At 33.5% G+C, this 15954-nt stretch overlaps 1 protein-coding gene across 2 annotated transcripts in view; it reads left to right on the forward strand.

Annotated features, from left to right (window-relative positions):
• The window catches only part of TRAPPC12 (trafficking protein particle complex subunit 12), a 60656-nt gene that overhangs the window by 7095 nt on the left and 37607 nt on the right, over window positions 1-15954 (forward strand). The window contains exons 4-5 of one of the 2 annotated variants that reach the window (XM_062572990.1): window positions 8284-8397; window positions 9249-9387. The exons of the other annotated variant lie outside the window; for it this stretch is intronic. Coding sequence (XP_062428974.1) covers window positions 8284-8397; window positions 9249-9387 — 253 coding nt within the window. The remainder of the gene's footprint in view (window positions 1-8283; window positions 8398-9248; window positions 9388-15954) is intronic. 2 annotated transcript variants of the gene reach the window in all.

The following is a 15954-nucleotide window of genomic DNA, read 5'->3' on the forward strand; positions in this document are numbered from 1 at the left end:
TTCATTCCTTCACTTCAAAAAGGTTAAATAAAATATTTCAAAATGAAAGCTTAATTTTATGTTTGTTAAAACCTTTTTCGTAATGTAAATATCTCTAACTTGCAAATAGTTATATTTAGTACAGGTGAACCTTGCCTTGTTTTTTCAGCCACTGTGTTCCTATATGAAACTCACTACCCTTGTGTGACTGAGGTTTATTTAATCTGTTGAAATTTCAAAATGTTTTAGACTTGCTTTATTTTTGAAAAAAAATGAATGAAAAATTAATTGGATTAAAAATCACTGAGGAAGTGCAAGAGTTAATAATATTTAGTAATTAATATTTTTAGTTTAACTGTTAAATTGCATATAAAGCTCTGGAACAGACTTCTCATGTTAGGAAAACCCGAGATTTCTCAACTCTAGTCTGTTCTCAAGTGTTGTTAGAGGAGATTAAAGAAAATTTTTGAAACTAAAGCTGAAAAAACAGATTTTGATCTTCATCATGGAGATGCATGTTTTTCTATCCTTGTATCAATGTTTATCTTAGCAGGAGAGTTAGGAAAGAAAACAAAACCTTATTTTAAAATAAGCCTATTCTCATCTGAGCATATGTAGGAAAAGTCCTTTTCCCACTTTTTCTTCTCTTTTCCTGGAGAGTAATTTTGCTATAGAGGAAAACCAAATCTTTTTCTTCTAGATTTGGTAGCTGTTTTCATGTAAAAGGTCCTCCTGTGCTGCAGACCTTATACCTCAAACACAGCACTGTCACTTGTGTTATTTTAGCTTTGACAGTACTCCTAAGCTCTGGAAGAGCACTACTCTGAATTTCAGCATCAAAGCAGAGAAGACAGGAGGCGATTTGCTACATTGAGAATTTTTGCTGTTGTGGCAGATTTCTTTTAAAACTTGTCTTATTATAGAATATTTTTGGTAAAATTGCAGCCATTCAGGCAGACATCAAGAGGTGTTTCAGTTTTTGGAGCTTCCAGCATTTGCTGCTGGTTGTTTCTGAGTATGCAGTATAGCTTTTCCTCAGCTTTGTTTGTACAATTCTGTTTCTTTTTATAATAAAAATTACAATTGTATTTATTTATTACTTGGCATTTTTTCATGAAATACTTAATGTTGAAAATTAATTTCTGATCAGCATCAGTAAGCTAAAAGTATTCCAAATTTTCTAAGAAACATAAATTCCATGCAAGAATTAAAGAAAATTAAGAAAATTTTGTGTCAGCACACAAAAGAAATTTGTTAGGTTAAAATTCCTGAATGATCTTAGGTGAACTCCATCCACCTTATTAAACATGGGAAGGCAAAAAAATAAAATAAAATGTGTTCTTGCCTGTCTGCTCAAGAGGAAAATATTTCATTTGTATCTGGTTACTGTTTTAATCCTATGTGGATAGGAGAAGTACACTAAACAGGCAGTTTCAATGTTTTTAGTATCAGCACGCAGTTTCCAGCATCTCGCAGCTACTAGCTTACAGAGAACATACTTAAAAAAAAAAAAAAAAAAAAGTGAGAAAGAAATTAAAAATGAAAGTTTTTCCTAATCCCTGTCAGTTTTGCAGTTTTGTTTTCACTGTTACTATTTTAGCTTTCCTACTTTCAAAGGCTATACCGGAACTTCATTCCTTCAGTGGTTAATCAAAGGAAGTCTAATCAATTCTTTCAAAATCTTTTTCTAATCAAAGATAAATCTGTTTACAACAATATAAATCTTTTGATCTGTGTTGCTTTTTTAAATAGTTTTCTCTTGATATTTGCTTCTTCTCTCCTGCTACTTTGTATGGATGGATGGCAGTGACATTACCACCTCTCAAATTTTATTTTTAAAGGTTAAAATAACTTCTAGTTTTCTCCTAATAACTACTTTTTCTTAATCATCCTAGTAACACTTCTCCGAATCTTCTCCCGTTGAAGTTAACATTTTATTATCACTGTGTAGAACCGAACACAGTATTTCAAATGTCTTACCATTGCATTGTGCAAAGGCCATTTGAGCACTGGAAGAATCATACCACACCCAAAGGAGTCCTAAAGCGCGTTAATTTATTGAAAGGTTGCATCTTATTAGTATCCCATACAATTGTCAGAACTTTATTTCTGTTGTTTCTTTCATTCAACTTGCAGCAAAAGTTCTTAGCCCCATTGGGAGTGACTACATATTAATGTTCATGTTTTACATTTTCCATTATTCTGGCATACAAAATATCTGATTCCTGTTTATTGATGTGGTCATACATATTGAGACTTTCTAGATTACATCTGCAGATACAGATACCCACTCCATTCACCAGGATCACAAAAGAGTATCTCAAATTGGATTGATGCTAGAGTACATCCTTGAATACTAACTTCTCACCTTCTTTATAACAGCTAAAAAAAAATAAATAATCCTACATCTTAAAAGATAATTCAGTGAGTAAGATGAAGTTAGTGCTTGCGGCAAAGAATGATGGTGACTGAATGATGATGATCCTTTGGGATCATAGTGCAAAGTGTGTTTGCAAAAGCTTCTTCATGTATACTTAGCTGTCAGAAAACAAGTGCTACCAAGAAGATAGTAAGCTGAACTTCCGAAGGTGCCCTTTTTCGCTGTGAGATACCAACAGGAGCATTGTTTCTAAGACAGGTGACTGTTAACCAGGAACTGAACTCAGATTATTAGTTGGCTAACAAAATATTTTGTGCAGCATGTATTTGGATCCTAGTTTGTTTGAGTGAGATTTGTACTGGGAGCCCACGCACGATACATCTTTGTACTGTCACATTTTTAATTTCTGCTATGGAATGAATAACAGTCAATTGGAAATGTCTTACTAGCACAGTAGTATTGGGACAGTTCTGCTTCTGACCTGTTTTACAAGCACTTCGAGGTGTGTAGGACTGTAGAAGCACTGTAGCAGTCCAGCAGTATAATTCTGTAAATCTATGTGCCTATCATTGTAGTGCTAACTTGTAAATAAAGTTACATATCTGTAGAGGCTGTTTATATGATTCAACTGAGAACTGAAAATCTTGAGGTTTCAGCCTATCATATTAGTGATAACTTGTAAATAAAGAGTTAAACGTCTGTAGAAGTTGTTTGTATGATTCAACTGAGAACAGAAAATCTTGAGGTTTCAGGTTTCAGAGTGCTGTATTATTCTATTACAAGAACATGCATTTGCCTCTATAGTAAATAAATGTAAATAATAGCCTGGCTTCACAACATTGCTTTCTTTTATAGCAAAAAATAAAAATTATGAGTAGCAGATGTAAGCAGCAGTTATGTTAGTTGCTATTACTCCATAGATTAGATTAACTTTTTGCTTTCATTTGAACAAATAGTACAGTATTTCTTATTACGGACCTTTCTATTATTTGAATTGCAAGGCGTTTACAATCATAGGAAAATTACGTTTTTGATACTTGTCATACCTAGAAATGACTATCTTGCCATTATAAATATACATTGATTGCTGTAAGTATGCAATGATTTCTTCAAGTTACTGGACTAGGAAAGGGTTACTAACTACATTTTCCTAACTAATGTGAAAGTGCTTTGCCAATGTAATTTACAGAAGAGAAGAATGTCATAGCTAGTGGAGGAGGACATTTTAATCACTTTAATGGTGTTGCATGTAGAGTTAATGACTCCCTTTGAGTCTCTTCCCCCCCCCCCAAAAAAAAATCATATACTATTACTTTTGTATTTGATTAATGTTGTGCTCTTTCATGTGTTGTCAAATATAACAAACTTGGATACAGTGGTATGGTATGCATACTTACTTTAACAGGTTAGAAGTTCTCCTTAAAATATATGGGTTTTTTTTTTTTTGTATGTGTGTGTGTGTGTTCCTTTATTTCTAAATCAGTGAGCACTTTCCAACCTTCTTGTAGCTGATTTGAGAGAAAAAAGGAGACACAAGTAGCAGAAACAGTAATCAGGCCTTCTGGGGAGAGCTTGCATTTCTACACTAGAAAACATCAATTTATTGGATAGAATTTGGATGGCTTAGCTCAAAATTGTTTTCCTGAGAGGCCAAGTAATGTTATAAATTCTTTTCATGTGTCAAGGGGATTCAGTTTTCATCGAACACAGTTGTTCAGACATCCAGTCTGCAAGCTTCTTTCACAGTTGTGCCAATCATCCTATCTCTTCTACCTGCCTTTTAAGCTGGATATTAGTCTTATTTGTTACACCACCTGAGCTTCACTGCCTTCATTCAGAAAAACAATTTACAGTATTGTATACAAAGAAGAAATAGAAAGACTTCTGCAGTCATATGTTCTCTAATCTTTGTTCCACTATAATTCAAAAATCAGACAAAATCAACCTGCACAGGGAGACTTTTAAGGGACAGTTAAATGTGAGATCGTGGCATTCAGCTACTTGGTGGTATTTTTTTTTAGTCTTAGTCAGTGAATATATTCATAATAGAATAGTCTTTCAGGTATTGTGAAAACTCTGCTAATTAACATTCTTATGACACTTTTAAACAAGGAAGAAATATTAAAAATATTTTGCTACTCAGGCTACAGTTTTGGCTTGTATTGGGTGTTCTACTTAACTAGAAATTTTGTTTCTGTTTCTAAAATATATAAAATTACAACATTTTCAATGCTATTCTCACATTTGGGCTATTGCAACATCCTAACTTCAGCTGTTGAAGTTATTTCCTACCCTGCATCTCTTTCCTTCATCACTCTATGTGAAAAATCAGCTCATTGAAAGCACTGAAGTATACGAACTGCCTCAGTTACTTTTAACTTTGACCAGATAGACTAGAAGCACTACTAAATCTATGGATGTGGATTTGTCAAAATTTATCACTTGTGATATCCATTTTAGATAGTTTTTAGGATATCTCCTTGTATATCATTGGTTTTAGATAGGGAGGATCATCATAGCTGTATTTGGGTTCTTATTTTGGAAATGTCAAAACATAAGCCAGAAGTCAAGAGCTGACCTTCTTGTTCTGTCGACTTTCTCCTTTGAGAAGTGAAAGTTGTTGTTTGGTTACATTGGAGATGAGATCAAAAGAAGCAGTAAGAAATCAAACATACCATGTTTATTCTGAAAAAGGCATGTCAAGTTTGTGCCCAAAATATGTTCTCATTAAAAAAATAAATAAAAAGAAAAGAGAGAGGGACTCTGTGACACAGAAACTTTTGGTTCTTGCCTGTTCTTAACAGTGCCAAAAGCCTGCAAAATCCTAGCATTGCTGTCTGCCTTTTTGATTTAAATTTAGAGTCATTGTATTCAAATCTTAAACTGTTTAATTACATGATACATAAAGTTCAGTGAAAAAGTATAAAGTAATTGGGCTGGTTCTATCTCTTTTAAAGAAAAATAGATCCTTATAATATGAAATCTATTTTCCTGACCTGTGCTGTTTCCCTGTCTGTAAACCCCTCTGAGGAACTCTTCTGATTTTGTGAAGAACAGAGGTGAGACATTAACCAAGTCATTGTTCCTTGAAGACTCCCTTGACTACACAATTGAATCCAGAATAAGAAGACTTAAGGGTTCTGATTTTCACAGGCTTTCATACAATCGTATTAATTCCTTCAAGAATGGAAGTGACTGGAAGTTTCCTATCAGCGTAACTAGGACGTTCTGCAATAAGTAATGTGATCACATTTTCTGTGGAGTGATTAATCTGCAAGTACTTCCTCTGCTGATCCTAGATTTGTTATGTGCTCCATAGTCAGAAGTTTCCTATGCAGAGAAGGATGTTCAGATTTTGCTGAAAGGCAGTATCTCCATCTTCCCATTTAAAAGATAAACTCTAACTTCATGAAGTCAGACTTGATATGGGAATATCAATTGCACTAAAAATACCTCTGAAAGCTGTAAAGGAAACAACATGCTTACTATTTTGTTTTGTTTTGTTTTTTACATTCTTTGTTATAGGGACTAAAAACCCAGGTCAAGTTTAACATCGAGATTACTAGTGTGTAAAAAGTGCAGAAATCATTCAAGGTGGTGGCTTTCATTAAGAGAATTAAAGGACTACAACTATTTTTTTTTTTTTTTTTTTTTGTGAAAGAAAGATAAGCTATTGTCATATATAGAAGGAGGTTCTCTTCTGCCAGGCTGATACTATGTTAGTGAACTATTTGGCAGTAATATCTGGACTTCAGCATTATCTCTTGGAAAAGATATTTTCACATAATTTCACACAATGCTGGGGGACCGTGTCTTGATTGCCATAGTATAATTATTTGCTATTTTCTTTTTGAGAATATCCTTTACTGATTTTGGTGATACGGCTGGAGCTGTAGTTTCCATGTTTACTTTGAAGGACTGTTATTAACAAGGAACCTAGGTTCTGAGGGCTGTAGAACACAGGAGACATACATGTGACAGAAACTTTTTGGCAAATTTAGCAAGATTTTGAGGGATTACTCAAATAACTTGAAGATTTTTGGTAGACTGGTAGGTCTGGCAGCTATAATTCTGGCTCAACTTGCCAGAGATAACACTGTGTCGTCTTCATTTCAAGTTAAGCTATTCTGCTTAAGCTTCCACAGAGATCTAGGCTCCATGACCAGCCAACAGCTCTACTTTTGCAGTCATGAGGAATATCATGCTTTATTTTCCAGCAAAGACTGCTTTCACTGTGGTTGTCAGGCCTGCTGCTCCAGGCTGTCTTCTATAAAGAAAAAACAGTTTTTAGTCCACGTCCCAAATAGTTCCTTAAAACTGTAGCACCTAAGCTTGTCCATAAATGTTCATTATTCTTGGATCTTCACTCTCATTTGGGAAGCAAAGTTAAGCAGTGCTAGGGTCTAAGTCTGCCTCTGTTCTAAGGATAATAGGAAATTAATTTGTCTTTGTGGAAAAGGAGTAAAGCTAAGGTAATCTATCTCCATGCCTTTCTGCTTTTCTAAGTAGATAAGAATTTATGTTGAAGGATATCATAAATACATACCAATCTTGCTCTTCTGTAAGGCCATAGAGCTCTCATAAGGAAAAACTGCTATGCAGCTTCACATTCGTGCTGTCAGTCAACTTCTGCATTTCCAGCAAAATTCAAGTTTCTATCTAGAATTTGACAATGCAGGGAGATAAGCTCATCCGTGCACTGTGATCTCCCTTGATCTCTCTTTAGAGTCGTCCTTTGAACAACTAGAACTGCAAAATGGGGACCAAGAAGTACAAAAACTCTTCAGTTGCTACTAGTAGTTTTTCAAAGGTACTGATTGTGCTATTAACATATTTTCCAAACTATAAATGTTAGAGATAATCTAGGAGGATGCCAATTACAAGTGGGTATCCAAACTTTGGAAGCACTGGAATATATATATATTCTATTCCTTTAAATTTCTTCAGACAACATGCTAGTTTTCTGTTACATTTAGTCATTATTTTTTATTGTATTTAAGAAGCTCTATTTGAAAGAAATGGTGACTTACTCTCCTATAACAGGATGTATATTTTATAATGACCTCCTGAATGCATATCTCTTGAAAGACTGTTCTGCGTAACAAAAACATGTGACATTTTAAGTTTTAAAACCTGTGAAGCAATAGTCTGTTTTAAAAGGTTTTTTTCTAGTCTTAGGTGTTTACAAGGCCGTATTAGTGTATACAAGGTAGAAGCATTAATATGATGACGGTGTGGCAGTATAATGTGGCTTATCTAACTAGAGAAGATTCTGTTTTATGAATCAAAAAATATATTTAAAAATATTGTGAAATTAGTCTTGCAATGAAAATTCAAATGTTTATATTTTGAAGATGAAATTCATTTTATCTTTCTGATTTTATTATCATTTTATGCATTGAATTATTTCTTGTCCTCTATTGTTAATAATAATTACAAGAATTCTCAGTTCTGGGCAATGTTAGGAAACATTTTCATGAAATAAACTACATTAGGGTTATAGTCTGAAATAGTGAAGTCAGTGGGACAGGAATAGGCCTTAAATACTAGTAGTAGTTACTAGTAGAGTAACTTGAATACGGTCATTGAAATATGGCTGGCAATTTTTTTCTCCTTTTGAGATAGCAATATTTTGAATATTATGAGTAGATCAGCAAGTATTATATAGTTTTAAGTTAAGAAACTCATGAGTGGTATATATTCTTCTATTTTAGCAATCTGATTATCTTAAACTGTATCTCATACTTGACTTTCTTTTCTGCCTAATTACACATGCAGCTTTGACAAACAACATTCTGCTTCTCACCGGCCGGCTTTCCTGACCTTGTCATTATTACTGATGGGTAGACGTGACTGCTTCAGGCAAAATAAGCAGCTGTGCATTTGTGGTGCTTTATTTTTTTGCTACTTTTTTCTTTTCCCAGAGCAGTAAAAACTGGAGAGCTGCTGTTGACCTGTGTGGGCGACTTCTAACTGCCCATGGTCAAGGCTATGGAAAAAGTGGACTACCTACTAACCATACAACAGATTCTTTGCAGGTATGTTCAAAACTACACTCCCACACCATTTTTTTCCAGAAATATTCACAGCAGCGTTCTTTTGAACATAATCAAACTTCTTTTCCAAATTATTACCTAAAATCTAAACTTATTAAGCTCATTATAGCAAGTCACTTCTGCTGTTTGCTTTTGTTAAGTAGGTCTTCGGTTTAAACAAAACATTTTTAAAAAGTAAAACTCTATCTTGATTGCATGTTTATAGACTAGTAAAAGGAAATATGCTTTGCTTATCTTAAAAGGCTCACTCTGCTAACACTTATGGACTCTATATAGATCATTAACTCTCTAGTAAGATTTTAAATGTTAGAAATACATTTATGACAATATGCAAATAAAAACCCAAATTAATAAAGGTTCATGAAACTTGACTTTTGTTCTACTTTATGAAATGTAAACAGAGGACAAGTCACAATGCTGGCCCTTGATAGTAACTATCAAGATCACAGACATTCACCAAAATCATAACAGATGTTAAAAATTGCATAAAATTGGAAAAACATAAAATTTAGGCTGATCTCAATCAATTGGAAGAGAGGTATTCTAATTTTGAAGCAAGCTAGTTTAGTTTGTAAACTTCATCTTTAAAAATATGCCTTTACAAACAATTAAACATCAGTCCTTTGAGTTTTGTTATTTTAATGATCTTAGGAAAAGTATTCTGTGAAGACGCATGTAAACGTAGTGAGTCTCATCACAGAGTATCATAGAAACTCTTTACTTGACTTTATTAGAAATATTTAGAAATTTGAAATTTTATTTGGATGTGCCTTCTGATTAAAGCTAATAACAGATCTTGCCTTTTGCTTTTTTTATATGTATTAATTTTCTAGCTATGGTTTGTGAGACTGGCATTACTGGTAAAATTGAATCTCTTCCAAAATGCAGAAATGGAATTTGAACCATTTGGAAATTTAGACCAGCCTGATCTTTATTATGAATATTACCCTCATGTATACCCTGGAAGAAAAGGTAAGATACTACTTTTTATAAAATGTTCTTTGTTTCTGCCATGAATAGTGTTTTTACTGTTCATTATATAAATAATAGATTTGTTTTTATTTTAAAATACTGGTGAACTTTTCGATTTTTTTTCCTATGAGAAAATGATTAGCTACTGTGTTGAAGTATTATTTATGTTATGGAGGTAACAATAAAGGGAAAATGATTCCATCATACTACAAATGGGCAATGTATTTCATGATGCTGATAAAGCTCTGATTTGAGAGAGGAATGTTTATATAGCTTTTTTTTTCTGACTTATCAACATTTGCATGCTCTATAAAAACTCTCTTTTTTTCATCCTTAGTATTTTGAATGGCAGCAGGAGATTATGTATAATTACGTATAATAAAATATTTTAGTTCTAGTACATTTAAATTTTAAAAAGAAAGCAGAAGCAGGACGATGAGAAAGTTTGTAGAAACAGAACATTTATTCAGGTACTATCAACAGGCTAAATTTGTGAGAATAAAAATACATATGTGAAGAAAATTAAAGAGAAAGGAAAAAAACTTTGATACAATGTCCACTATATAACAGTGAGGCAACAAATTTTTTTCACAGAACTATAGGAAATTAATAACAAATTAATATCTCTTGAGCTTTTTCTGTGTGCCATTGGTCCATAGATATGAAAGTTATTAGTGGATGAGGGACAGGTTCCCATTCGCGTGTCCATGCTTGCAATGAGATAATGCAGGTCTTATTTTCTTAGATTTCCTGATTTCTAGACCTAAAAAATAAATATGGAATTTAAATTTAGAGCTAATTTGAGAATAAAATTTTTCCTTGATAAAAGAATTGATTAATTATAATATTATTTGCGAAATAAAATTTATTTCCTGTATATCCCATTGAGGAAGAGGAAAAAAAAAATCACCAACCAGAATTATTTACTGTATTCCTAAATTATTCAAATAGTTCCATTATCCGGGATATTCCAATTCTTCAGGAGTCTAGATATGAAAAATTACGATTCTTAAGAGCAATTTCTCTCCTATTCCAGGTCATTTTATAGATCTGTTTTTTTTCTAAGTCCATGTATTTTCCTTTGATGCAAACACATTGTTGAGTGATCTTGCTATTCTTTGGCTTTCATAGTTGAACAACCACTCATGAGATGTTTGGAAGTGATACAGTTGTAATAGGCAACACCATGTGAACCCTCTGAAAAATGTAGTACATTTTATGTAAGATGTTGGTAGTCTTAATGGCATCACAGATTTTGAGATTGCTAAGGAAGGGCAGCTAAGATCAAGAAAATTCAGGATCTTTTACAGAAGATTATTTCATCCATTCTGTGGTATTAAGGGTCAGTTGTAACCTAGCAAGACCGATTTGGACTTCCTAGAACAGCTAAATCTGACCAAGTGGGTCAGCATCTTTCAGGCAGTCACAGACAAGAGTTTTTTTTGTTATCTTGAATATATTCAGCCCACTGAGAGAGCTGTGTGTCTTTTAACAGTGAGAGAGGTTTTGGTCATCAAGTTGAACATGTTTTAGGAGTAAGCTAAATTCTGGCAGTTTTGCACGTGATGTAGTATTGTGCAGAAACAGCAGCCTTCCCCAGGGCTGCCAATGTCTCTATCAGAGAATGTCAACAGCAGTCTTTTACTTTACATATGGGTCAAACTGCAGTTCTTCCTTTATGCTCCTGGGAACTCCTACCCAGAAGGACTATTCAAACATAAGGCTCCCACTAGAAAAAGTATCCTTATTGCTGTAGCACAGCTATCTCCAGCTTCCCAGATAGATTAAGGGGACTCCTGGGATCTGTTCCTTCTATTCCATATATTGGCTTACAGTGAATTCTCAACCCTTTTCTATAGCTTTTTTTTTCTGACTTATCAACATTTGCATGCTCTATAAAAACTCTCTTTTTTTCATCCTTAGTATTTTGAATGGCAGCAGGAGATTATGTTTTCTCATCTTTTTAGTACTAAAAATATTTACTTACGGAGAATATCCTTGCAGTCTATTTCAATGTTTGAGGCACTTCAGTCCTCAGGGAAGTATACATAGCCACAGCTCTTATGCACAGCATAACAGTCAACTGTTGTGGCCACTCTCCATGTAACTGACTGTGAAAACCTTAAATGCTTCTATCATCCCTTTGAACCCTAGGTCCAAGCTGTCTCTCTTTGCAGCAACCACTCAACAACAGCAGGTGTTTCATGCAAATTATAAAGGCATCTGTGGTAAAAAGGTGAACACCAGGAAAAAGTTATGTCTAATGACCACATATTGGATCTATCAAAGCTAATAAGTTGAAGAGAGTATGACACCATGCTTCACTTTATATTTAACAGTTGAACATACCAAATCAGACCATAACCTGATCGTGTGTAAGGAAAATAAGATAGAAGTTGGATGGAGCTGACCTGCTAATTCCATCTATCTGGTATGAGTACAATGTAATTAAGGCATGGGAACAACTATGAAACCTTTGTTATGTAGCTTTGTAGAGATAGAGAGAGATGCTATCTCCAAAGACATGCAAAAGAGCAAAAAAATCTCACTTTGGCTAGAATTAAACTACACAGCATTGAATTATGGATAAAGGACTTTAGTATACATGCATCGTTAACTAGCTAATTTAAATAATAAAATAGATATAAATCATTCATATATTTTAGTTGAAATGTGTTAATGTAAATCCACAATATAATACTGTTTGGTAATTTTGCATATCATTTTGTGGTATAACAAGCATAAAAGGAAGATTTTTGTTTCATCATTTTAGTTTTGATTGATGATAAATAAAATAACCTCTTAAAATTAATTGTAAGAAATGAGAATATAGATATAAATACGGTACAGATTAATTGTAATAAATTTAATATTGCACGTAATTTCTTTACATTCAAAATACCCATAATAAGAAATATAATAAATTAGGAATTTTTCTGTTTTCTGTTATTGAGCTTCTTAGAACATGAAGATAGTTCCTCATCCATTAATCTCTGAGAAACATACCTCAAAGGGTTTACATTCCAGGTAAATGCAAGAGGGATGGAAGATGTTTTTCCATCAATTTAACTTACTGCCAATAGGGTCTTTTTAAGTTTCCTCTGAAGCTCTGTGGGGGCTCTTTCCTTTCCCTTTTGACAATGCTACTAACTTCACTTTTGTCCTGACATTTCATTCAGCTTTTGCAGCCAGGCTGTGCATGGTTTCTTTCCTATTTTCTTCATTGCTCTTCTAAATTCCATTTTCTCTATTCCTAATTTATTTGTTATTCTTTTCCCTAACTGCATAGCCTTTCTTCCGTCAATATGTCTATCCTCATTAACTTGTTAATTTGAAAATATAAAAATATATACCTAAATTTCCTGCTGTTCTTATGGATTGTGTCTATAGCATCATTTGACATAGTTTTTGACATAGATTTGGATATTGAATGTTTTCAAAAGTTGTTTTCCGCTTTTGGCTTATTTACTGTTGCAGTGAGAGGAACAGCAGACCAAGAGTTGCACGAGATCCTTTATGACTAGGCTATTCTGAAGTCCCCCCCATCTCAATTTTGAATAATTATTTTTTTCCGTAAGAAAAAATGTTTCATAAATTCCTTTTTCTCCTCCCTTTGTCTACTAATTCATCTCTTTCTCTGGTTCCTTTTCTTCGTATTTTTTTTCCTATAGTAGTGTCTTTTCTGGATAATATTATAATCACTTTCCTTAAATCTTCACTTACATTTATAAAAGAGTATATTCTTTTTAGCTTCTAATATATACACTCAGGCATAGCTGCGAATAATATTTACATTTATAAAAACAAATCTAGTAGTTTATCCAACTGTGGGAGATAGCATAACAATTTGATTAGCTAAAGAGGAATATTTTTTACTTTGGTTCAGAAATAGCCAGTTATTTCAAACAATTGTGTTATTTTTCTTTACTTTAAAAACAAAAAATTCAGCTTTCTTTGAAAGTGTTACACTTATTACGACTTTTAAATTTTTGCCAGAAGCCTGACTTTGTAAATCTTAAAAAGGCAGTATAAATCATTTTGCTATGATTTTCATTTTGGATCTGTTTCCGTACTGTAGTTGGGTAGAAGGAAATGTGTGTGTTTATAAGAAGGAATATCTGGAATGTCAGCAACAGAAAAATAGTGAATGGCATCAATCTTTCAGAATAAAAATAGTCTGTAGAAAATTTGCCTTCAGACCAAGTTCTCTCTCATACTCAACATCAGAGACATTGAAACATCACATATTTCATAGGATGGAGAAGGAGGAAATGGTGTCATTTGCAAGCTCTTGACAGATTATCTAATGAAAATCCTGATTATTCTTTGCAGATTCCGTAGTGTGCACACACTTCTTTGTTTCTAGGTATCTTCTGCAGAGACAAGCAGAAAAGACTGGTTTTATATACTTTTTTGTTTTAAAATAGACCAATACTTAGGTCAGGAACTACATACCAGATTGGTTCCTGCACATCTCCATTATGCCCTTTGGGATAGATAAGGCTGAATTTTTGTCATAGTTCTCATGACTTACGATTTGAGAATTTTTGTAGTGTTTTGTCTTTTGATTTATGCAGTTTGGCCCACTTCTACTTGTATTGGGTTTTTTTCTACATTCATCATGATACTTCATAAGCCTCTCATATGATAGACCTAAAATTTTTTTTCCATTGCTAATGCCTGTGTGTTTCTGAAAACAGTGAAAGCCAAGAATTAAAATGGAACATTAAAATGCTATTTCATTCTTTTATGAGATAATTTGGACTTGTTTCTGGTTAATAGACCAGTAAGTTACAGAAAAGTTAATGCTACTCAAATTAGTGTTCTAAAAGCTATAGTAATTGAGAATAATTTATTTTGAGCTAAGAAGAAATTGTGTACAAGTAAAAACATAGCTTTTATTCCCTAGACCTGTATATATAGTTCTTTTTTTCCCCCTTTTTTCTCTTTTTGACAATATAGCATGATCTCTTTTCTTCTAACATGAAATCAGTCTTACATTATTTGTTGGAAAGTGCCTAAATAAGGAAAAAGTTGTTAAATATTTAATTGTAAGTGCCCTAGAAACTGATTTCATACTGTACACTTTCTCATGAACTGTTACTAATCCTTGCACAAATTTTTTTTCAAGTTGTGGTTGTATTGTGGCCACAAGGATATAGCAGTGTGTGCCGCAATAGGAAGACACTTTCAGGTGGGTGGTGATAGTACATTTTGTTAGATTTATATTTCTTTTCTGGCGTTAATGCTATCCAGTGTAGTTTGAGCTTTTAGTAGAAATAAATGAAAAGAATGAAATGAAACACAGAATGTTTGATTTTGTGAGATTTTATTTTCAAAGTGTCCTTACTTACTCATTAGTACTCTTAATTTATTTTATTGCTTTTATTCAGCTTTGAAATTCAGATCCCTCTAAAGGAATCCTTACCATAATTGATCTAGAACTCTCATCCTGACCCATTAAGTAACTCATGCTGATGGCAAGTTTTCAGTGCTGATGTCTAAGGTGAAACATAATATGTAATAATATATAATATTTTTTTTCATTTCATAAGCGTATGAAATGGAAGAAAGTTTATATAAGATGTAATAGGAAGCTTGTTATATGCCTGCTGACAGAGATACAGTGTACTCACTGTGAATACACTGATCTAGAACTCCTCTCTAATGCGTGCTGAGGGCATTTTACAGACATTTAGACTGTGTCTAGTGCAGAGAACTATATATCACTCCCAAGTCTGTCTGCCATCTGAAGCTTGGTTCTCTTTGTGCACGTCAACCAGAATGATTTAAGAACATTTACTGCCCAAGGAAGGACAGCAATGGATTGGGGAAATTATCTCCCATATGCTTTCACAGAAAACATATTGATGCTTCTGCTGTTTAAGTGACTTTTGGCCATTTTGAGTTTACTGCCTTCCTTTCCTCTTCTCTCCTACTTGTCCGTACCAGTAGGAGGCAGCTGTCACATTTTTGGTGCAGCCTTGCTCAAGCTGGCTTTCCTTTTGCCCCAGCAGAGCTTTTGGATGCTACTATGAATGAAATGCTCATTTTGTTTTAGTAAAACTGAAGCAGAATGGGAAATGGAGTCAAGAAAAAGAAAAATAATGTGGGGAGGGGAAGCCAAAGAGAAAAAAAAATAGGAGAAGAAATGCACAGACTAAAGAAATTATAGTATATGGAGTATGCCTAGCTTAATAAATTCTGCAGAAAAACTGAAGAAAAAGAATCAAGCCATTGTTATATGTGCTATTAATTTTCTCATATGTTACTACAAGTAGTACTGTGTCTGTGTATTCATACTCGCATGTCAAACCTTCAGCACTGGCAGATGCTCAGATGAGTTCATTCTTCAAGCCCATGTTGACAGTAAGAAACTTTAAAGCCTCTAGAAGGATGGGAAAATTTGCCAAGTACTTTTTTTTACAGTATTGTGTATATCTTCGTACTTTCTCTTTAAATTCACTAGCTGTTGTATTGTTTCAGTGTTACCTTATTGTACCTGTGAATCTGCTAATACAGATTGAATAAATAACAGACAAGCATTATGGTTCCAGGTAGGCATTT

This window comes from Rhea pennata, chromosome 3 (assembly GCF_028389875.1).
Source record: "Rhea pennata isolate bPtePen1 chromosome 3, bPtePen1.pri, whole genome shotgun sequence".
Classification (NCBI taxonomy): domain Eukaryota; kingdom Metazoa; phylum Chordata; class Aves; order Rheiformes; family Rheidae; genus Rhea; species Rhea pennata.